Consider the following 25,294-nt stretch of genomic DNA (forward strand, 5'->3'; position numbering starts at 1 on the left):
ATATTTTTCATGGTAAAGGTTTACCAGGGGGTGGCAATAAAAATCAGAGTAGCTTTTATTGCAGCCCAACACACATCCCACGGAGATACGTGCACTGGCACATTTCTCTACTGCAGCAAACTGGAGGAGCTCCTCTGGCTGCGAGCCCAGAGGCAGCCTGTTGTGAACATTAAGGCGGATTGAATCTCTTAGCTAGATAATGGTATTACAATAATAAAAACCCCATTCATGCTGCACACCGCATTTAGAAACAAGAACATTGACATTGTCTGTACACTAGCATTAAATATCACTTCATTCTCCCCTGGCTAGTTATCTGCAGTTCAGTTAAAGAACACAACTGGAAGAAACATGTATTGATAGTAAAATATTTTTAATTAAATATACAGGAGGTCATATCATACAAAATGTATTTTATTTTTTTGTCTTGCTCACCAGCCGGGTGATTGGTAAACAGATGGCTACTGTATCAAAAACACTTCCAGGATGCACAATAATGGAGACAACGTGGAACAAAATGTGAACCGACGACAAATAAAAAGAGCATCCTAATTCTTAAATTGTAGTGTTTGTTTAAATCTATCAGGATCGCGGTGACCTTGACACAGAGCAAACAAGGACACAGCTAGATTGTGTAACCGACTTTTATACTGTTTTTATACTATTTACAGATTATAACAGTTTATATGATAACAACCACGCGGTACTATCTACAGTGCTATTTACACAGACAATAAGACAAGAGAGGAGTTGTCATGAGTTGATCCCATATGAATGTTCTGTACAGAAACCAGCACGAATGCCAGTTTCACCTACACACAGCAATGTACAGTACTTAATCAGAAATGATCTTTATCTAAGTATTCAGTAAATCTCTACACAGACGTTAACAGCTTCTTCTTCTTCTTTTCAAACACCAGACATGTTTGACTGTGTATTTCGACTATCCTGGATTGCAATTATAGTGGTTGTAAAAGCCAGAGCAGGTGTTGTGTCTCCACCTCAGGCGCTTCAGCGTGGTCGGCATACTTTATGGAGTCTTGTACCTTTTCATCACTGCTAAGAAAACACGCCCTGCGGATAACAGACACCAGACCTGCGTCAATATCAACTATCAGTAAATATTTTCTTCTATAGTTGACTGCCTGACAAAGTTCAGCTAAGTACATGGAGTAATTTAAGCACAATACTAACCATTAGGTTAAAGCATAACTGTTTATATTTTAAAAATGTTGTGCCTATCTGGTGTCTGAAAGCCAAGTGTGCCGTTTAGTTTTTGTATGTATGAGGGTCAGTGCTGCATTTCAGACACGAGTGACAGTAATATTGATATTTCTACCCTGCTACAGAAGATAAACCTTAAAGACTGTAGTGCTAACTCTAATCCAAGACTGCGAAAGGCACAGATATTTGCAAAGCAATAATATCATAAGTGACAACATTCCTATCAAATTATACAGTGAGTCTTTTCTTTGAATAAAAAGAGTCTGTTCACCAATTAAGAGCTTTTCAAGTCGACAACAAAAAGATGAAATGCTGATTTCTTGCGGTGAGCATTCCACAGCAGACGGCCGCTTCATTACGCTGGTCCTACAGACGAGGAAAACAAGCTGCTGCGGTCTACTCATCACAAGGGGCTTTGGGATCAAATTCATTTCAATTTAGGAAATACAAATGAAGCTTTTCATTAACGTTAACTAAAAAACATTCATGATTTGTCGACCCGATTGACAACTGCTTGCCGTTGAATGATCTGGACTGAAATATGTAACGAATAAAGACCTGAACTGTGTGAGCCTACAGTACATCTGTTATACACAGCACCTCTGGATGTCACGATAACACCATTTCATGTTATGCAGCACCGCAATGAGTGTTCATGTTTTTGCCAAGGAGGATTTACTGTGGCAGAAACTGGCAACAGCGTTCAGCGTGGAGACATGTAAACAAATGCAACACCATTGGCTGCTTAAAGTGTAATAATGCACTAAACAGCTGCTGAACGTTTTTTGTGATGGTGAACGCACCTCTAGTTATATAAAGAATTTCATTTACGTTGTCATGTTACTTGTAGTGTTTTTAAGCAAAAAAGTTTAGCCCTCAGACGCAGTAAACAAATGGCTTTTCTCTGTTGCCCTCCACTTTTCACACATCCCGAGCAACAACCTGACTCATGGTGACTGAGAGCGGCAAACTGATTTGTGAGCACATACACATGAGCATTGTGCAAATAAGGATACAACAACAACAACAACAACAAAAAAGATACAGTAAGTGGTGATACAAAATAAAGAACAGTGCAAAGTATATAAACAAATGTATACACAAATAAAAAAAACAAAAGAAAATGGAATCTTCAGTCTGCCTGAATGGTGAGTTTATCAGTCTGTAATCAGCCATAGTTTTTTATAATCAGTGTTTATTTATTCTTCCGACTGAGCCACAATCCCCGAGCAAAGAGAGACAGAAAGAGAAGCTGAGAAAGTTTTCTGAGGATGAAGAAAGAAAGAAATCTCTCTCCCTCACAGTCTGGTGCTGGGGTGTACCGAGGACAGCTGAGGGGGGTGGAGGGTGGAGAGCGGGTACAGGTGGTGCAGCAGGTCCCCGTACAGCGCCGCCCCCGCCGGGTGCCGGTAGAAGTGGTGCGGGCTGGGGCTGGCGCTCAGCAGCTGCCGGTGGAGCATCATGGAGTGGAAGGCCAGCGGCGGCACCAGGGGGGACACCGCCGACTGGCTCTTCAGGTACTGCAGGCCCGGGTGCTCGCCATGGGAGACCAGGCTGACGGGGGGGTACATGGCAGTGTAGAGGTGGTGGGGGTAGGTCGTTGCTGGGTGGCCCTCGGGGAGATGGTTGTTGAGGTGAACTGCGTGGGCCGGCTCGGCTGGTTTGAGCTCCTCCGGGTCGCTGCGTCGGATGGCCCCCGTGGGGTGGATGGGGGTCACCACGCGGACCTTCCTCTCCGGGACCTCCTCGCTCTCCAGGTCCGCGTGGCTTCGCTTGCTGGGTCTGACGGGGCTGGTGAGGGACGAATCCCTCTCAGATTTGGGGCTGGGGAACGGCTGCGAGGACTCTGCCGGGCTCTGTTTCGAGGGAGAGATGGTCATTGGGGGAACTCTGCACGACTTAGGGTGGGAATCCAAACCCTGGTGCATGATGGGATACGGTAGCCCGCAGAAGGAGGACTTGGAGTAGGGGGACACCCTCTGAGAGAGAGGTTTAGCGATTGTAAAGTCTCTGGGCTCATCGTCCGCCTCTCTCCTCTCGGCGTGTGTTTGAGTCCTGTCGCTGTAGTGGGATCTGTAGGCTAAGCCCTCCTGCTCCAGCCCGCTCACCACAAAGCTGCCCTCGTGCTCCCTGCTGTAGCGCTCCCTCCGGTCTCCGTTGGGGAAGCCCACCATCCTCTCCTGGCTCAGGCAGTTCTCAGTCTGCCTGTACAAACTGTGGAGGTGAGGCGAGGAGTAACAGTCGCCCGTGTAGCTCCGGGGCTGGGAGCCCTTCAGGAGCTTCTCCTCGGCGCTCTCCATGCCGTCCTGGGCATGGCATCGGGGGAGATAGGGCTGCCACGGCGGGTTCATTGAAGGCTGGAGGTGATGGCTCGTCCGACAGTTGTAACTCTCCCCCGCTGCGCTCCTCTCTGACGCCCCTCTGGAGGCTTGTTGGTGAGGCTTGCTGCTCTGGGCGTGCTGGATGACCGAGGGCCTGAAAATGGGCGCTACCTCCGGGATGCTGTCCGACACACACCTCTGTCCCACCACCTCCTCCTCACCCTTTCTCTTCTCCCTTTCAGGAACTGATATGACAGGGAGAGAAGAAGTGGCGGTGGGAGGTGGAGGCTGAAGAGAAGGAGTAGTAAAGGAGAAAGGGTTGGACTCACACACTTGGGAGAGGAGCTTCTTTTTGGCTAAAGGAGACATGACCCCCTGGCTGGCTTTGCAGTAGGCGGCGGTCTGTGCGGGGGTCTGGGTCGACTCCTTCCTAATGACCCCATAGTCTTCTTTCTCTGGATAGGAATCTGTGCTCAAGTCTATACACTCTGCCTGCTTACACATTGGTAACACTTTCCCCACTCTCCCACCGTGACTTTCTACGGAGTCTTTGACCCTGGAGGAGGGCTCGGGCAGAGCAACATGTCCAGCAGGTTTGTTCTGATCCCAACGGTGTGGTAGGTAGGGGGCTTTAGGAAAGAAATGCCCTTCACTTTGCTGTTCACAGGACAGTTTTGCTTGGAGGGCTTCGCTGATTTGCCTCCATTCAGGCTGGGGCCCGGGCCCCATGTGAAGGAGTAGGTGTGGGGCTCTGCAGTCTTGCTCTTTGGGGCACAGTAAAGATGGCCGCTCCACCCCCAAGGACTCCTCTTTCTTGAGGGTGAGATGTAACTCTTCCTCCTCTATTACAATTGGTTCATCTCTCAGAGATATTTCCTGTTTTATAGCTGCCGACAGCTCGTGATTCTCTTCTTTCTCCTTGGAGTCCTGTGTGCAGAAAATGATAGCTGTTACAGTTGTTTCTCAAGATGTAAGAAATAAGCAACCATGTTATTATGTTCCCATGTAACATAACTCAGTCTGCATTTATTATATAAGGACTTTTTTCACAGAAAACGGTTGCCGTTTTAAACCTGGGTTAATGGTGTAAAAACAACCCAACAGAAAGGCAACAAAACATGAGGTTTGTCTATAATAAGCATGTTCTTTATGGATACATGTGTGTCTCGTGTTTTACATTTGCTTCATGTCCCGTCTGTTTTTATGTATTTATGCTATGTTTTTATACAGTTGTTGATGTACAGCACTTTGTTCAACTCTGTTGTTTTTAAATGTGCTATAGAAATAAAATGGATTGGATGGACGGAGTTATATATTATAAAACCTTGACTTTTGGTTTCACACGGGACATAAACCTCAGTCTCCCGGATGAAAGTCCTGCCTCTCATTAAAAACACATTTCAGTTGTATTAGAAACGTTTAAAAGAAATGTTATCCAGAAATAAATAGGTTTGACAGTTTAGTTGTTTTGGAACATCATTGTTATGGATGAAATAAGATGCTATATGTTAAGGAAAACAGGACATTAAGTCAGAGGGTGCAGCACTGATGAGAAAACACGGGGAGATCAAAATGTAATTGAATTTAGAGCGAGAAGGAATCTTGATCTGGCCGCCGCTGGGAGAAGTCTGTGACTGACCTGTGATTGTTCGTGGTCTTTCACCGTCTCCTCCCGGTCCTTTCTACTCCCCAGCTTGGGGTTGTTGGGGCTTTTCAATTTCTTGGCCCCCACTCCTTTGGATTTGGCTCCTGACGCCTTCTCTTGGCCGCCCTCCTGCTTCTTGGGTTTGGACAAGGGGAGGGGTTTGTCATGCTCGCCTTTAATTTGCCTCTCATAGGGGAGGAGGAGCCTGAGGAAGAATGCAGGCAGAGGAAGGCAGATTAGTTTATAGTATGATCATGTTGTGTTATGTCATGTCACAATGAAAGGAACACAAGTAATATGCTTTCACACAAACAGTCCTTTTACATGTAACCGTATATGTTCCCATCTAATGTGGGCGAAGTGAGTATATTCTAAACAAACCGTCAACAAATGATAATGTTTTTCATGAAAGGAAAAGGTACTTTACTTTTTAAACCACATAAGTATTTTGTTTTGTAATACCAAAAACCCAATGAGCTGCAGTTCTGCCACAGGCATGCAGAGGATCAAATATGTTGATTTAAACCTCCTTGTTTTAATATGAGGCACGCACTAACAATCCTTTGGTAATTCATCTAGGTTAGGGGAAATCCAGGTTCAGACTGCTGCCAGAGTGTGTGTGTGTGTGTGTGTGTGTGTGTGTCTGTGTGCGTGCGTGCGTGTGCGTGTGTGTGTGTGTGTGTGTGTGTGTGTGTGTGTGTAGCCAGTCATCTCCTGCTGAGACAGAGCACATTGGATATCAGTTAAACCCATAGGTTAATCCGTGTGAGGGAAGAATGTGTGTGTGTGTGTGTGTGTGTGTGTGTGTGTGTGTGTGTGTGTGTGTGTGTGTGTGTGTGTGTGTGTGTGTGTGTGTGTGTGTGTGTGTGTGTGTGTGTGTGTGTGTGTGTGTGTGTGTGTGTGTGTGTTGTGTGTGTGGGAAGATAATGTGATTGGGAGTGAAAAGGAGAAACATGCCTGGATGAGTTCAGATCAAATTGTTAAAAATGAACCTCATAGCTTTTAATATTTAATTCGATTTACAAATGTGATTATCTCAGAAGCCCTTAACTAGAGAGTCATAACATATTTCAGATGGTAGCGGCGCCCTGCAGTTTTTAACACACTGTCCATTTGACATTATTAGATGAATGAGGATCGCTGCACATGCTCAAACTTAATTAAGTCCATATTTAGTGACAAGGAGCGTCCTGTAAGAAAATACATTAAACTATTTTTGACTTGTGTTATATTTCTCTTCTGAATACTTCCCAAGTCAATTTCCCGTATCTGATGTCATAACCAATGGGAACATTAAGATCTGGATACCATAACAATACCCATGTGTAAAATAATCACATGAAGAAACTAGAGGGAAACTTTTAGACTTTTATTGCTCAGAGAAGAAAATGGAAATTGGCACCACACCAGAAATAAGAAAAGCTGTGGAAAAGGAAACCAAGACAACTGAAAATCTACAACACTCCTAACTTCAATAAGCTCCTCTGAAAGTCTCTCCGGCTCCTTTGTCAGGTTTTTTACAATAACAATCCATAAAAGCCAGACAGAAACATGACTTTTTCAGTCAAGAGAGAAAATAAGGTCTTCTCGTGTAACGACAAGAGACGGTTGCAGTATTCCTTTTAAGGGACATGGCGGTAAAACAAACAAAGAATCAAGAGCTGTTTCACCCTCTCTTCAAAAGGAAGAAAAAAAAGCCTTGGAGAGTTCAAGAGGCTCTGTGGGATTTTTTGTTATTTTTCCTCTGAACAAAAGTGCTGGCAGGGAAAGCGGTGAAACTACATTTCATACAGCTGGTCTGGCACCAGGCCCCAGGCCAAGAAAGGAAATGTACTATTAAATGTGACTTATTGGAAAGACGGAGAGCAAAAGGGAAGAAGAGGGGGAAGGAGAGACAGAGGGAGAGAGGGGATAATGACATGTTAATGAAGTGCAAAAAATATTCTGAATGAAGGAACGAGACAATCCTTCGTAAAAGGAGAATACAAAGAATCTTTTTAACTTTAAAAATGCGGCGGTGGCAATTTATTACAAATAGGAAAAAGGGTTCTCAGGTGTTCTATTATTAAGCATTATTGCACAGAACAGCAGGTAGATTAAATATATCACCATTATAATGTGGATTGGATTTCTCCGGCTAGTACATGTGTGTTCATCGTGTGCGAGTGTCCAGCTGTTCCATTAGGGATCAAAGGGCGAGAGAATTGGCTTATACAGTATACTATATATATATTCCTTATATGCCCCTTTTATATACTATAGGGTGCACTGTTTACTATCAAAATGATCTGTGGGAAAGAACACGGCTGCCTTGGCCTGGGTCAACTTAATGGAATGTCAATATGGGGCGGGGGGGGGGGGGGGGGGCGGGGGTGGGTGTCACAGGCCCAGATAATGTAAGAGCTGAGCCCGGGAAATTACTGGAGCCTTAAATAGTTCCAAATGGAAAAGCTAAGATGATGTGTTGGCCAAGAAACCAACAAATCTGTCTCAGGAAGTCCCCTACGTCTGACTGTTTTGCTTTATACGCATAATTATTATAAGATGACTGTAGCTTATAAAAACAATTATTCCCATAAGTAGGAGTTTCTATTCCAAGAGCTTTTACAGTTATATGTAAATGTACCGAAATGGCTGAATAAGCAAATAAGGTTTAAGCTTCAGGGCTCCATTTGTAACACTATGTTTTAAAAAAGAAATCATAATAGAGCCATCAGTGTGAAAGAGTAATTTCAGCCAGTGTATATAAGCTAGTCATGATCATGTAATAAAGCACTCATAATATAATACCACTTATATAAGTAGCAATTTCCTCCAAGGAAGGAGAAGGGCTAAGCTTGGCAGCCTCTGCATTAGTTGAGTTAGAGCCAGGTGTAAGTAATGGTGGAGCCACTAGGGGGCGTGTGCTGCACTGAGAGATTCCAGGAAGGAATTTCATTAAAGAGGAGAGGCAACATTTTTACGAGGTCAATAAATACTTAACTTCCTCTCATGCCAATTTATCACCAAGGCTTTTGTTTAAGCAGCCGTTTTCCATGTTAGTAAAATATGCAGCTCAGAGAATAGACGTTAAATTGGCACAGTGTACGTAATTACATAAAGAAATATTGCTTAATATATATTACATTTATATATCCGTGTGATCTTTCTGGAGATCGATAAGAGTGTTGAGCAGAACATCAAACCACAACTGTCTACTAAGCATGTCTGTGCCTTTGAAATAATGGATTGCACACAAAGCACCTCCCCCTAAAAAACACAACTTGGCAAAAACAAGGTGACTTTACCAGCAATGTGCTGCTCTCATCTCAGTTTTATGTTACAGGAACAAGCTGTGTGCTAGAATCCAAGAAATGCCTAAGTCACCAAATAAGTGGGAAAAAGCCTGCAGGCTGTTCCATTTCAACAATTTCCCTCCCATCGGCGCAGAAATTAATTTTAACTGGTGTTGTGTTAAGATCACAAGAGCTGCTTCACGCGGGTAAAAAAAAAGGGAAAGGAACTATTTAAAGAGCTGGTGGACAACCCCCCGGGGCTGTAGAAAGATTTGGAGGAAAGAAAATGACTTACTTTTACAAGCCTGCTAGGAAAAGGGAATACAATAAAAAAGATAAACTCACATCTTTATGGAATTTAAACGCAATGATTAAGCATCATCACAGCAATGAGGAAACAATCACTGCAGTGGAGAAGGAGGGGGACAGGACGCCAGCAGACAGAGGCATAAACAGACATTGTAGCTGCTCGCTCTGCTTTGGATTCATGCCTCAAAGCCTCTCTTTTGTCTCCAAGCCAAACCACTTGAGGTGACCCTCATTCATGCAGTTAAAACAGGAGGGCAGCGCAGGAATGTATGAAAAACTTAAGTCCTTTGTCAAGTCTGAAAATACCAGATTTAAAATGACCTCTACAGTTCCCCCGGGGTTTGCTCTCATTAGCTGCTGCCGCTGCTGCAGCTTGCGGTGAATGTTCCTCTTAGCAGGTGTGAGCCAAGAGTGCTAACTGTTTAAAAACATAAATGTCTTTTATTCCGCATACAGACACACGCTCTAGTATCAACATATACAACATATGTTCCCTCTTGGTGCCCTACAGTGTACTGGAAGAGAGTCATTCATTTAATTGTCTACACTGAACTAGTTATCAATCTCAGTAGACTTGAATAGATTCTCTTTCAGTCGAGTGCTTGTCACACGTCTGTGGCATCATTTGTGATTTCTCGTCGCCACTAGGGAGAGAAATCGTGGACCTTTTGATTCAATTCCACGCATAAAGAAATCATCCAATATTGTGATTTGTTAGATTGCTGCTGCAAAAAAAAAGAAAAGAGAGGTTTTATCACTAAATGCTCAATGAGGTATTTTGTCTTCTGGAAAGCATGTAGTTCTCAGAGGTTAAAATAGCTGCCTCTATTTTAGTGTAAAGAACATGCTGCTCTTTGGCTGCTTTCCCACACAATCTGAGGTCCAGTACTCGAGACGTCGCATATGCAAAGAATCTGGCCCTGCTTTTGATGCAGACATCATGTTGAGACATTGTTTACAGTGTGCAGGCAAGCTGACAGACACCATGCAACCATGTTATCATATTACAACATCTCTGCCTTCTCACCTACTTTATTTCCTAATATTGAATCATTTGTGCTTGCTCATTCAAATCTGTCATCGTGTTCTCTCTATGGGATAAAAACAGGGGGGACATGAAGGTGATAATCTTTAATCCCAGTGCGTTAGAACAAGAGATCCGAGTGAATGAAAGCTGCGTTTGAGCCACAGCAGTATTCAAGGCAAGCTTAAGTGTAATGCGCCACATTTGATGTATCTGCAATACAGCAAGGACAATGCAGGGAGATGCTGACGAGTGCAAGATGCTGGGAATCTACCAGAAATGTCTTTAAAAAAACGATTTCCTGCCGTCTTTTCTCTTTCTACTATATGAAATCTTTTTTGCCATATTACTCTGAAGACTGGCTCAAGGTTTTCTAATAATTATGAGCAAGCCATGTTTTTTTATAGCTGGAGAGCGGCTTTAGTGAATGCAGAGGAACATCGATACCAGGAGGAATGAATAAAGGCTGAATCAATAAAACATCTAGTCCACTCAAATTGGAACAGGCAGGCATCTGTCTTGAAAGAAAAAACAGATCTGCATTTCATCCAGAGAATATTTCAAGGCCTCAGTCTACAGTACATCTGGCAAACATCTAATACTTTAAAAGATGAAATGATCTAATCCAAAAACCCCTCATCTATCGCTCTCCGCTATTGCCCAAAACCTCAGAGTTTTTAAATAGCAAATTATTCTAAATTGCTTCTCTGTTGCCATGGATACCCTCCCCCCCAAACTCCAATACCCCCAATACCAACCCTGTTGTGTATTTACATGAGTGCCAAGGCATGGCGAGGTATTAGAAATCAGGAGAAAATGCACTGATATAGTGAAATGTGATGTTTCTGTAACAAGAGATCACGTAGGAAACCAGGGAGATTAAATATGTAGGAGCTGTTAAAAGGCGCTGACCTGTATAATGAAAGAAACAGCATGAAGTGCAGGCAGTTGGAGAGAGAGGGAGAGAGGGAGGGGGGGGCACAGAGAAAATGGCACAGCACTGAAGCAAAAGGCAGTCTATTTCAAGGTTATTGATGCCATCTTTTTCATGACCTCATTTTTAATTCAGAGCGCCGGGCCCTGACAGCTAATCTCGGGAAATGGTTTAAATAAATATCATTAAAGCTCTCCTGTAGCTGCAGTGGTAGACCTTGGCTTGGACATTTCTGCATTGATTTTTCCCCGGCGCACTAATGAACGGCGCTCAGCGTCTAAAAAAACAGTAACTTTGAAAATTACAATTAGCCGAGGTTATCTCCTGCTCAATTCAAGCCATGTAACTCCATTACTACCAGTGATTACCACCTGCTCCTGGACAGCATAAATATAGTTATTATTCCCCTGGCTCCATCTTTCACAATAACATCTCCTAGGAAACCATTTCATATGATTTTACCATTAAGGCTGTAAAGGGATAATGTGTGTAATTTGAAATGAGAGCTGAATGCTTGTGGATATTCACCGTCTCCAACCCAAATAATACGAAGACAAATCCACTTCATTTAAAGCTATAATATGCGGAAACAGTTTTTCCTTTCTTTCTTCTGGCTTCACACTTTATATTTCCTGCTCTACTGTACTCTGGCCCGCTGAGACAAAGCGATCCTTGTGAGAGGAGAGGAAAAGTGTTGTTCCAGTTTGTACACTGTACAATCTTCCCTGTGAATTATATTTCTGTAGCACGTTGAATAATGATTAAAGGTGGAAACAAAGACGCCTCTGGGGAACAAACATACACTTCAGCGAGCCCACAAACAGCCTCATTCATCATGCGGAGAGAATGGCCGTGTTTGCTGAGTTAATACAATGAAGCTAATTGCCCTCCAAGCAGCCAAACACCGAGGCTCAGCTAAAATGATTCCCCTGAATGGAAACTTGCTCAGCTTCAGTTGATCTCTCTCCCTCTTTCTCACACACCTCACCTCCACCCCCTTTCCTCTTACACCTTCTTCCTCTGTCAGCCTGATACCCACTGCAGTGTGTGGATAGTATTGCTTTGTATTGATTCAGCATTATTTTCTCCCAGCTGCTTCTGGCTGGCTGGAGAAGGAAAGGCCAGCGCAGCAGCAGTCACACCTCAGTGCTTCCCGCGCGCTCCCCCCCCCCCCCGCCTGCAACCCTATTTACACCTTATAAACTGATGAACAACATAGCTTTTCACATCTGGCTTCAAAGACACTTCTTGGCAGAGTCACGTCAGACTGATTTCACCAAACAAGGATCAAAGACATGAATACATCAAGTATATTTGGCCAGCATCAGCATCTGCGACAGGAGGTGTTTGAAGTCAAATCAATTATGAGTGTAAATAAGGAACTCCTCCTTTTAAATCATATCACTGTTTGAGACGAGAAAAACACCCTCAGAAAAACATTTAGATTCACATTTGTGTACAAATACAACACTGAGCAATACTCTCTCACACCTTTGGTTTCTCACACTTCCTGGAAAAGCTTCCACTGCCTGTGCTTGGAAATTCGCTTACAGCATGCAATCTTGGCACAATATGTAACTGCTGGCATATTGCTGTGTCACAGACAGGTGTGTGTGTGTGTGTGTGTGTGTGTGTGTGTGTGTGTGTGTGTGTGTGTGTGTGTGTGTGTGTGTGTGTGTGTGTGTGTGTGTGTGTGTGTGTGTGTGTGTGTGTGTGTGTGTGTGTGTGTGTGTGTGTGTGTGTGTGTGTGGTGTGTGTGTGTGTGCGTGCCTGCGCTGTGCTGATGCGTGAGGGTCGCCGGCTCTCAGGAGTGACCTGCCTCATGAGCAACTGGTTATCTCTTGTTGGGAAGATCGTATTTGACATTTGTTTAACCTTGGGAAGGTGTGTGTGGGTGTGTGTGTGTGTGTGTGTGTGTGTGTGTGTGTATGTGTGTGTGTGTGTGTGTGTGTGTGTGTGTGCAAGCAGCCCTGCATAATACCCTCGCAGCTCCCTCAGGATCGTGTTCATATGCTTGCTTTGCTTTGGTAATACCATCTGAGTGATTATAACGTGGAGGTTCAGGACGCTGCAGTATCTGAATGATTAGATGAATACATTCATACACAGGTTGTGTTTCATCTCGCAGCTCAGTGGAAATATATGGTGGAAAGAGTAGTTAGTGTATATACTGTATGTGCATCCATGTAGGTCACTTAATAATTCAAAGCTTGCATTACATTTGAGGCTTTTAAATCCTCTTTAGCCTGCGTGTAGTGCAGCATGGGTGGAGCTTACTGCGTAATTGGTTCCACAGTGCCACACAACTAATCAATGAATCCTAAGAAAATAACCGAGTCTCATCTCATCATGAATTGATTTAGGCCCATAAGGAAAACATGTATTAATCCTATTGGAACTGCATGTCCTTACAGTCAGATCTCGTTGAATTAGATCATTTATTGTCTTATGAATAAAGCACATGAAACCATGTTTGATGCAGCTGTGAGGGAGTGTACTCACTTCAGGCGACGCAAGCTGTTCCCTGTGTGCATGCATAATGTTTCATATCTAACATGATAGCTCACCTCTCGTAGTGTCTCCGCGTACACGTGGCGGCGCTGGTGCTGCTCGGGTTCCCGCCCAATTCATCATACACATGCTTCCACTGTCTGCGGACTGTGATCTGGAGGGACGGATCAGAAGACAGAGTGATAAGGCAAGGAAAGGCAATGAGGTGAATGGAGAGTGAGGAAAAATTGAACAAATATGAGAGGGAAAGAAAAACAAAGAGAAAAACACAAGTGGTTGAGATCATTTTGAGGTCTTGGGGAGTTACTGAGTCATGATGTTCCAGTTATTGAATCCTCAACACTCAATTCTCTAACATAATAAGCTCTGTAAACATCATGCAGTCAGTTGTTCCTGCTATAACCCCTTATCCCATACCAGATGACTGCTACAGCACAAAACTCCAGGCTGCCCCCGAGCTCACTAAGCCTGGACATGAAACGTGAGATAATCAGCTGCAGATATGAGCCTTTTAAAAAGGATATGAACCTCAATGATATGAGCTGTATCCTGTTTATGGTCTGGCTGTCTGTTTGGATCACATTAAACTAGTGAGTTAATGAAGAAACAGGCATGAGCCGTACACTTGACGACTCAGCATCAAACATTGACTTCACTTTGGAAACGTGTCGCACATGAATAGTGAATGAATAAACGGCAGGTGGTTGCCAAGTTAAATGCCTCTGTCTAACTCATGTCTGACTCACTCTGGTTGTGTGTGTGTGTGTGTGTGTGTGTGTGTGTGTGTGTGTGTGTGTGTGTGTGTGTGTGTGTGTGTGTGTGTGTGTGTGTGTGTGTGTGTGTGTGTGTGTGGTCTAGCATTACTATACTTGTGGGGACCTACATCTGTTTACATAGTCACGTGTGGGGACTGGCTTCCCTTATGGGGACAAATTGGAGGTCCCCATGAGGGGGATCATTAATATTAGGGTGAAGACTTGGTTAGGTTTAGGATTAGGGTAAGGTTAAGGGTTAGGGTTAGGCATGTGTTGGTTATAGTTAAGGTTAGGATAAGTCTCCAGGAAATGCATGTCAGTCAATGTAATGTCCCCTGAAGTGATGTATACATGGCATGTGTGTGTGTGTGTGTGTGTGTGTGTGTGTGTGTGTGTGTGTGTGTGTGTGTGTGTGTGTGTGTGTGTGTGTGTGTGTGTGTGTGTGTGTGTGTGTGTGTGTGTGTGTGTGTGTGTGTGCGTGTGTGTGTGTGCGTATGAAGTATATGTGGACTTATATGTGCATTTCACTCCGTCTCCAACATGGGAAAATATGAGCGATTTGACCAATTTCCTTCTGACCAGTGCAGAGCTGAAGAACATGTGTTTTCCACTCCGAGGGGATTTCGAAACAACGGCATAATTTTTTGCTAAATGTGGTTCTGAGCAAGACTTTCTTCTTGGGAAAATAGTGACTGACCTCAAGGGGCAAAAGGAGGGCAGAGGAAGAAAATTCACAGAAGAAAGAAGGGAGGTTGTTAGGAAGAGATAAAGGGAGGTAGTAGAGAAAACAAGAGCGATGGAAGGAAAACAGAAAGAGAGGGAGATAGAAGATAGAAGGGAGGGACACTGACGAAAGAGAAGAAATATATCGGCACATATGTGAATACTTACCAACTCATATCCTCCTAGTTTCTGAGCAGCTTGATACATGGTCCAAAGGTTGACTGTGGGAGTGAGAAGACAAACAAGGCAGTCAGGAACTGAGCTGAAACGCATGACGTCACACAGCCATTACACCAGAGGGAGATGCACACCGTGCTGGAGGAAGTATTTACATCCTTTAGTTAAAGCAGCAAGAGCTAAATGTTAAAATATTTAATTGAAAGTAAAACTTCCTTTAAAGTGTACTAAAGTGGTGATTGTGAATGGCTCTTTCAGAGGATGAATGATAAACATATGGGGAAGTGACTGGGATAAGTATCAAAGAAACTAAACGATAAAACAGAAAATATACAGAACAAAATATATGCAAATATGATATTTACAGAGAAGTACATATACTAACATTGTTTGTACAATATTTTTGATAGATAGATGGATGGATGGATAGATAGATAGATAGATAGATAGAGAGATAAAGAGATGGAGAGATGGAGAGATAGAGAGAGAGATAGAGAGATAGAGAGATAGATAGATAGATAGATATAGAGATAGAGAGATAGATAGATAGATATAGAGATAGAGAGATAGATAGATAGATAGGTATAGAGATAGAGAGATAGATAGAGAGATAGATAGATAGATAGATAGAGATAGAGAGATAGAGAGATAGATAGATAGAGATAGATAGATAGATAGATAGATAGATAGATAGATAGAGAGATAGAGAGATAGAGAGATAGATAGATGGATATATAGATAGAGATAGATGGATGGATAGATAGAGAGATAGATAGAGAGATAGATAGGTATATAGAGATAGATGGATGGATAGAGAGAGAGAGATAGATAGATAGAGAGATAGATAGATAGATAGATAGATGGATATATAGATAGAGATAGAGAGAGAGATAGAGAGATAGATAGAGATAGATGGATGGATGGATAGAGAGATAGAGAGATAGATAGATAGATAGAGAGATAGAGAGATAGATAGAGAGATGGAGAGATGGATGGATAGATAGATAGAGAGATAGATAGAGAGATGGAGAGATGGATGGATAGATAGATAGAGAGATAGATAGATAGATAGAGAGAGAGAGATGGATAGAGAGATAGATAGATAGATAGATAGATGGATATATAGATAGAGATAGAGAGAGAGATAGATGGATGGATGGATAGAGAGATAGAGAGATAGAGAGATAGATAGATAGATAGAGAGATAGAGAGATAGATAGAGATATGGAGAGATGGATGGATAGATAGATAGAGAGATAGATAGATAGAGAGAGAGAGAGAGAGATGGATGGATATAGAGAGATAAATAGATAAACAGAAACACAGTGGTATTCATTCTCACACGAACAATGCGTCTCACAGGAATAAAGTAATTACAGATTCCACGACTGACTAAATGAAAACAGCTTTTTATCATTTCCATACAAGGCAACGCTTCACTTCAGCTGAAAGGATGCAAATGAATATGGAGTACTTGTTCTGTCGCAGCTATGTGATAAAATACAGCATATGCTTCAACCTGACAAAGAGATGTGTTAACACTCAGCTGCAGCCTGCAGGTATGAATGAAACCATTACGAGCATCAAACACTTGGCAGTATGCTCAAACTTCGGTTTGAACTAATGCAAATCCATTTGCATTGATTTCACCATGCAAATGCTCCACGACAGGCCATATCAAAATACAAGTCTTGTGTAACAAGTTCCTAAAAATAGCCGTGTGAGCTTTCAGAAAGGCTTCAAATGGCTGTCTCGCTTTGAAAGAAAAATGATTCCCACAAACAAAGAAACCCGAGTTCATTGAGGGACTTTTTGTGCCAATGACATTTGTATTTGCTTTCTGTAACATCATTGTTTAACATTTTAATATGAAGGCCTATAAATAAGAAAAGGAGGCCTCGCCTTGGGAGAAATCCATCAAAATTCAATCTGTACGTACACAAAGCCTTGCATTTGTCAAAATGACATTTTCCTATCTCCGCATTTGACAGCATTGATTTTCTCCTTCCCTCCTCTCTGCTACCGTTGTCAATGCTCGGTGGAATAACAAAGGGAGCAGGGTAGGTTTTCTGTTTGAACGGAGCACTCCGGCGTATTGTGCATCTGACTGTCGGAACAGAAAGATGGTCTATTTAACTTGCTTGTTATGCATCGACTGTAATTACTACAATAGCACGCGGGACTGGGAGGGAACAGAACAGATAAAGGAAATGGGAGAACATGCTTTTTCTTAGATGTCTTGTCATTAGCAATTTCTTCTTTTTAATTCCCCTCTATTTGGCAGGGACAATTATCAGTGAGATAAGAATGACAAAACAGGAACACAATGCAGCCTCAATGACACACCGATGGCATGGCAATTAGACAACAAGGCTGAAAGCGGGAGACAAATTGGAACTGATGTTCACAATAACATGCTGATGACCGAGCACTGGAGCGTACACACACACACACACACACACACACACACACACACACACACACACACACACACACACACACACACACACACACACACACACACACACACACACACACACACACACACACACACACACACACACACACACACACACACACACACACACACACACACACACACACACACACACACACACCACACACACACACACACACACACACACACACACACACACACACACACACACACACACACACACACACACACACACACACACACACACACACCATGTATACATCACTTCAGGGGGCATTACATTGACTGACATGCATTTCCTGGAGACTTATCCTAACCTTAACTATAACCAACACATGCCTAACCCTAACCCTTACGCTTAACCTAATCCTAATCCTAACCAAGTCTTCACCCTAAAATTAATGATCCCCCTTATGGGGACCTCCAATTTGTCCCCATAAGGGAAGCCAGTCCCCACACGTGACTATGTAAACAGATTTAGGTCCCCACAAGTATAGTAATGCTAGACCACACACACACACACACACACACACACACACACACACACACACACACACACACACACACACACACACACACACACACACACACACACACACACACACACACACACACACACACACACACACACACACACACACACACACACACACACACACACACACACACACACACACACACACACACACACACACACACACACACACACACACACACACACACATCCACAGTTAGCCGTTAATCTTGCAGATCAAGGGCATTCAGAATACACAATGTAACCACAACTACCCGTTTAATTCTTCCTCAATCCTCGCTATCTCTCATGGCTTTCAACGCCTCTTCGGCACCCATACAGTACAACTTCAGTAGCGGCAGCTGTAGAGCAAAGTCAATATTAGCCAAGTGAGAAAATATAGAAGGACAGCAGCTCACGTGAATAAGGCACAAAACTATTTCCTCTCCAACTGTACTGCTGCTCAAATGTGACAACTATTTCAGTCGTTTCCTGTGATACAGGTGCTGGTGTGAATTTCGCCTCAGGTTAACTGCCGTCTCTCAGAGCCACATCTCCCCTTTCCTTTTTAGAAATGTCTCTTGAATGGAGCAATCTTTCATACAGTAGATGTATTATTAAATGTGTTACAGCTGAGACGATTAGTAGATATATTGATAGTCTGCGACCATTTTTAGTATCAATAAACAATCAGTAATTACTTTAAAGCCTAAATTAAATGAAGCTTTGATTGGATTTTATTAACTGTTTTTGACATTTCAACTGAATAAAAAACTGATACATTGAAATAAAACAACAACAGATAAATCCCTAAAGACAATAATTGTTAATTTGCAGCCCTGAATGTTAAAAAAAGCGTAATAATTTATGTAACTTTAAAGCAAAATCACAAACTGAGTCTGGTTCCAGCCTCTCAAATACAAGGATTACATATTCTTTCTTTTTTATTATCCTAAAGTGAGTGTTTATTCTGGGTGTTCAGCTTCAGATGAGCACTTTTGCTGTACGATGTTTTATTAATAAAAACCCTGGAGTGAAATATAATGCAGCATGAGAGTGAGGCAAACAAGAGGAACCGTGATAAACCAGCATTCATATTTCTAGGTTTCAAATATGTTACGAGGCATTCGAGGGTAGACGCTGATTGACTGATTTTAAGGGGTTTATTTGTCTCTGCTGGGCTGTAAAGATTCACAACTGCAGTCTTTAAGAAAAGCAGCTATTAGGTGAAGAGTAATATACATAAATAGTCCATTTTGAAATTCAGATTTTTTTTGGAGGTGAATCAAATGGATATTTAAGCGGTGCAGCCAACAAAGCATGGGGTAGTTTCGCTAAATCGCACAACCATCTGTTGCTTTGTTAAACTCTGGAGAACTTCATAAAACGATTATTACTCAAAGGCAACTAAAATAACACAATTTCCATTACAGGAAAGCGAGTCCTTTGATCTCTGAAAGCATTTGTAGAGAGTTAAAAGGGAAGAATATGAAAACAGCGCCTGATTACATCTAAGGGTTTGTTGTATTAATTATGATGTGTTTTTCCTTTTTCCCCCGCTCCTCTTTACAAGTGCTGATGTGTGCTCGCTGCCAAGGACGAAGTTTAAACAGCATGATTTCACCATTTAATGAGCGCCCTGCTTATGATGTGTCTGGTTTTGAGATGCAAAGCATGTACTGTATGTAAAACAGTTGGCGCGTGCACCTCGACTTTATTCTGATCTCAAACCGAGAAATGCCAACGAAAAGTAAAACATATTGGGTATTGAATTCTCCCTCCATCTGTCTAACAGTCTACCTCCCTCCCTGCCACTATCTCGCTCCACAACAATGACCTATTTAAGCAACAACATGTCTGCAGTTAAGATGACAGCATTGTCAAAATACCGCGGTGAGGTTAGCAGAGTCGAGGCGGCCACAGCTCACCTTCATGTAATAGTTTCGAGTAATGAGTTTTTACTGTGCTGTAAACTGTCACTATTAAATTCAGCCGACATCGCTCTCCCTCCCCTGCCTCTCGTTAATTCGCCTGTGTTGTCTCGCTACAATCTGATGTGAGTGGCTACATCTTTCTTTGCTCATTTGACATGAACACAAATGTAAATCCTTCCTTCAACTGAAAAAGTACATTTCTAAAACCCACAGTTTGAGGTGAGAGCCCACGTTCCCATGCGTCTGGCACGGAGATGAAACACATAAATTCACTGAGCACAGTTTTTAAGATGTTTACGTGCACGCTTCTCCTCTCTGTCCCGTGCACACCGGGTGCAAGCTAAGCATCCAACCTATATTGAAACATCTTTCATCTCGGGCAGACGTGTTTCGCATGCATATGATGTTCTTGAATATTGTTAGAGGACGTTCTTGGCCTTCACAGGAAACCCCTTTGACAACTGTGAGAAGATATTCTCCTCTGATATAAAAGCAAGTCAAAATAGGCTCCGACAGGAAGCTTCAAACCACGAACCACGAAATGTGATTTTTCTCATCGAGGACAATTATTCCTCTGGTTTATTATCACTGCAGATTGAATGTGTGTTTTAGAGTTTAACAGCAGTGTAATTTAGGGATTTGGGCATGGAGCCTGCAGTAGTTGGCAGCCATTTTCTCTTCTCTACTAATTCCAGTTAGGACACAGTCTGCCCTTGACTTGAATGCAAAGCAGTACTTGCTTTTTCTTCTGATCACAACATGGGGGAACTATAGATAACGTGCACAGAGATGTTGATTTAAATCTACACTGGGGTTTTCCGCGCTTATCTTACTATCGTGTTTGACTTTTACAGAGTGCAGTTTCACTCTGATATCTAAACTAACAAACACTTTCTTTTCTCAAAGGCACAAGACATTTTAAAGTCAAATAATATGGTTCTCTTTGCATTTAGAATGTGTTGCTACTTTTCACACCAATTCCTCCAGGTATGTTTTACTGTAATACTTCACTGTAATACTTCACCCCACTGGTGATGCTTATGACCTGCATATCCAAAATACCCGTATCCTCACAAACTTTGCTATTAGGCTATGGAGTCCAAACTATAGCACTCCACGGTTTAAACATTGCCAGTGAGGGAATAAGTTGTCCTACTCACTCTGTTTGAAGCCGAGGAAGGGGATCCTCTCTATGGGCGTGTCTCTTTCTTTCATGTACTTGTAGAGCTCGACTAAGAACGCTTGCTCCTCCGCTCGGCTCTCCTCCGATGTTTCCTCCTCGTCATTATCATCCGTCTCGTCCCTCTCCTCCTTTTCCCTTTCCCTATCCTTCCCTCTTTCCTTCTCTTCTGCTGAGTACTTCCTGCTGAGGCTGTTGGCCTTGTGTCTGGCTGAAAGCTTTCCGTTGGGCACCGTTTTACAGCTGGGTTTGACCTGCAGCAGAGAGGGAGAGAGAGAGCGGGACATCAGATGAAAATGATAACCTTTTAACAGAGTGCTATTCAAATGGTGTCAGACACTGTGGACGAGATGTGTCTGTGTTAAAGAAAAGAAAAAGATACTTCATGTCCACCGAGACAGTCTGTCATTGATTATCAATGCAGCCGCTCTTCTTGTCATCACAGATTAGTTTGATTCTAGCTTCGAGAGAGAAATGCTAATATCTGTCCAAGGTCACAGGAATGACAGCAGTGATGGATATTTCCTTCACTTTGAATATTATAACCAATGTTGGATAAAAAAGGTACAGTATGACGTCGTCTTGGACTTAATGGCACATTTAACACTGTATTAATAATCATGGAGAATATAATACACAGATTATACAATAATGAGAATAATTGTTATTTGTAGCCCAATATGTCAGACATTTATAAGAAGACCTTTAAGGGATCTAATCAAGTAAAACAATCCCATACAAATTGTTTCATGTTGTTACACTAGACAAGTACAACTGTGTCATATTCAGTTACAATAAGGGTACGGTTGTCACAGACACATTGCTACATATTTTACTACATGTGCTGTAACATTGCAATCCTGCTGTGTCTCTCAAAGTGAAATAGTTGTGGAATTAAAATACAGATGTACGACAAATATAATATGGAAAGCATCCAGCTGGCAACACAAGGTAAGGTGTGATATGTAAGGCAAGGCAAGGCAAGGCAAGGCAAGTTTATTTATATAGCACTTTTCAACGCAAGGCAATTCAAAGTGCTTTACAAAAAAAATAAAATGAAAGACATTAAGCATTAAAAAAGAAAAGCTAATAAAATAAACATTAAGGAAAAATACATGGATAAAAGTTACAGTGCAGTCTAAAATATGAATAGTTCAATTAAACATTACAAGAAAAAGTACATGGATAAAAGTTACAGTGCAGTTTAAGATATGAATAGTCTTCAGCCTGGATTTAAAAGTAGTAAGAGTTGTAATAACTGCAGAGCTAGTGCACAAAAGCTAGTGCACAAAAGAGGACTGTTACTGTTTAAAACTCTTGTTAAATTAATGTTATGTAACACCTCTTATCACCCTCTGTCTGAAACCAGAGCCCAGTCTACTCTGATTGGCTAGCTGGCTGGCTCTGTTGTGATTTGTTAACCGCTTAGAGATGTCCTGCCCCTTAACCTTTGATGTACGTTCTGTTGGAGCGCTAGCCAATAGAAGCGAGGGTGTTACATTGTGACATCACTATGTTGTGGGAGTAAACAAACGTTGGGATGTTGGCCTTTGCAGACCATTTACCCCAAAAGCATAATGGGGCCCCTTTAATTTGTATTTAACTAAAATGTTATTGTTTTTATTGAATGACAATAGTTTTGTATCTCTTGTCAAACCTCTGTTGGGCAGTGGGATGTGAAGATATCATTTAATATTGTAATGTTGTCCTCTCTTACCTTGGTAGTAACTTTGCTTTCCGGACTGCAGAGCTCCAGCGCTGCCACGGCCGCCAACCCCGGGGTGGACCCTGACGACCCTGACGACCCCTGACCCTGAGCCAGGCCCTGGGAGTCCCTCCTCTGAGAGATGGACAGCTTCTTCTTCCGAGGTCGCCCCTTCAGGTTAGGCGCTGAGGGAGAGGAAACGGTGACAATGAGGATAACAATTTGGGTGGATACATGTGCGATGATCCAGCTGTGATGAAACCATGACGTGTTTTCACCTCTTTGTTGCCAACATTTGGTTCAATTTGACGTTTTTATCTTTTGAAATAGTATTAACAGGAAGAATCAAATTGTTTATAGCCAGAAATGCCTGGGAAAATGTTCTGTTAGCTGAGGAGGACGGGGGCTATCACAGAAACATTAACAATCAGGGAAAGGAATTTCACAGGCCTGTAGCTAATTATTTTTAAACTGGATTAGTGCAACATTGTGCTGAATGGGGTAGCAGGCTGCCAAAGTGCTCCAATGTGTTAGCAAACACAATCCTCAAGTTCCCTCTCAGGCTAAAAGAGAAGCTACATTTAAATTCAGACAGATTTGAGATAAGGGCGTCGTTACATCAAGCAATTAGTGAAATACAGTAAACGACAGATGCTGTTTAACCCACAAAACCACAGAAAGGAAAACACGTTTTTGCTGTGAGAATATGTGTTACAAAAACTGACCACAACAACACATATATTGTCTTGTTTCTTTACAGCAGGACTGTCCCAACTGTCATCTCATCATCGCTATAATGAAGAGTTATTTAATACTAAAGCAACTCAGATGTACAGATAATAATCATGGCTTTATTTCTCTGGTTAGCTCATGTCTTAAAGCTGAATGCTGTTAATTAAAAACACATGAACCTGCCTTATAGGAGTTCTTTGTTTGAAAGGCTGGCAGATATAATTGCTCAGTTCACATTACACACACAATAAAGTATTTAAGACCTCCAAGTCCTTTGTACACCCACGTTTATGTCAACCCGCGACTGTAATGTAACTTCTTGGCAGATTGCCTTGTATCCACGCAGCAACACAAACAGAGATAAGCTCAAAGGAGAGAGAGAAAGAGAAAACAAAAACTTCAAATAATCCAAGTTCAGTCACGTATTTCACAGCGTCAACATTCTTTCTTTCCATCTGCAATGACAATTAAATCACATCCAAGGTTGTTCTGAGCCAAAAGCACTCTTTGATTATTTTTGTCGGATCAAATTCCCATCAGGAAAATGTTAGAATAACACTGGAGCTGAATAAAACTAAGAGGCAGTCATTAAAAAGGGTAAAATGATCATAACTCAGCAACCTATCACTTCATGTTGTTATTTTCACAACCGCGATGCTGTGGAGAAACAGTGCAGGGAAAATTCCAAGGACATTTGTTGTGCATTTGTCATCCCTCTGGCACTAAAAAAACAAGTTCTCAACACAGTAATCTTTACTGAGAAAGCACTGGGTGTGTTTTCTTCCCTCAATGTTTTTCTCTTTCTGCCGTTCGCTCTGCCTCTTTGATTCCGCCAATTACTCATTAATGCTGAGGAATTACATAAACCCTATTATTTATTTATATACTTCTTTCTGAAGGGAGAGAAACACAAGCACATAATATTCACTGGAAAGACCAATGCCGCATATCATAGCATATACAGCCTGGCAATGTTACAGCGTCTGCAGAGAAACCCATCTGTATTTAAACACTAATCAGAAATAGATGCCACATTACAATAAATGTGCTTTTCAACTAAAGTCTGGAGAAAAGTAAGTGATGACAACATGCCAGACATGTACACTGCATATAAAAGAACACATGCCATCACACAAACTCAAACATTATGTGACATTTGGGAGGTTTGACTCGATGGATATTTATTCTTCAACATGTGACATCAGTTTAAACAAACGACGCAAAGGTCTGAGTGAGGTCGCACTCTCAGTGCGGTTCTTAGTCCAATCACTAACCCCCCTGACACCCGACACCGAGTTACATCGCCTGCCTGTCTGTGTACATATTTCATCAGGTTAAATACTGCTGCGTAAGAAAAGGCTGCAATTACAGCAAAACACTGCTGCATAAAACATGGCGACACGACAGCAAGCAGGTTCAAATGCATCCGCTTATTGATGAAGGACAAACTTAAACAACACAAGTGGAATATTACGGTGAACTGAAATGGTGCATTCATGTACTTTTGTAAACAGAAAAAGGCACACAAGGTCAGGCGAGCTTTCCAGGCTGCAGAAGTTGAGCAGAAGTGCTGATGTGCTCTCCTCGATGCACAGTTGCATAAGGGAGGAGTCATCAGCTTCAGAATAACACCAAGGAAATCAAACACGGACCAACTCTCTGCAGATTGATTTGTTCTAGAATGGAAACAGTGTTTTATAGTCTGCAACAAAAAAAGCCAACATCACGAGGTAGTGATTGTGCAGCACCCAGGGAGATGTGGTATTTTTACCACTCTGTGGGCATTGAGTGTTTTTGTCAATGTACAAAAGAAGAGACAATTTAAGTATACAAGATACTTCCCTCTATAATCCAAAATGGGCACAATAGTCAT

General features: G+C 42.2%; 1 protein-coding gene across 1 annotated transcript in view; it reads right to left on the bottom strand.

Moving 5' to 3' along the window:
* Nucleotides 1–356: 356 nt before the first annotated feature.
* The window catches only part of arid5b (AT-rich interaction domain 5B), an 80,197-nt gene continuing 55,259 nt past the window's right edge, over nt 357–25,294 (bottom strand). Inside the window, exons 5-10 of the mRNA XM_034100780.1 lie at nt 22,702–22,874; nt 20,965–21,238; nt 14,890–14,942; nt 13,300–13,397; nt 5,185–5,395; nt 357–4,472 (exon numbers count right to left, since the gene is read on the bottom strand). Coding sequence (XP_033956671.1) covers nt 2,523–4,472; nt 5,185–5,395; nt 13,300–13,397; nt 14,890–14,942; nt 20,965–21,238; nt 22,702–22,874 — 2,759 coding nt within the window. The 3' untranslated portion in view covers nt 357–2,522. The remainder of the gene's footprint in view (nt 4,473–5,184; nt 5,396–13,299; nt 13,398–14,889; nt 14,943–20,964; nt 21,239–22,701; nt 22,875–25,294) is intronic.

The sequence above is a fragment of the Pseudochaenichthys georgianus genome, chromosome 15 (assembly GCF_902827115.2).
Source record: "Pseudochaenichthys georgianus chromosome 15, fPseGeo1.2, whole genome shotgun sequence".
Classification (NCBI taxonomy): Eukaryota; Metazoa; Chordata; class Actinopteri; order Perciformes; family Channichthyidae; genus Pseudochaenichthys; species Pseudochaenichthys georgianus.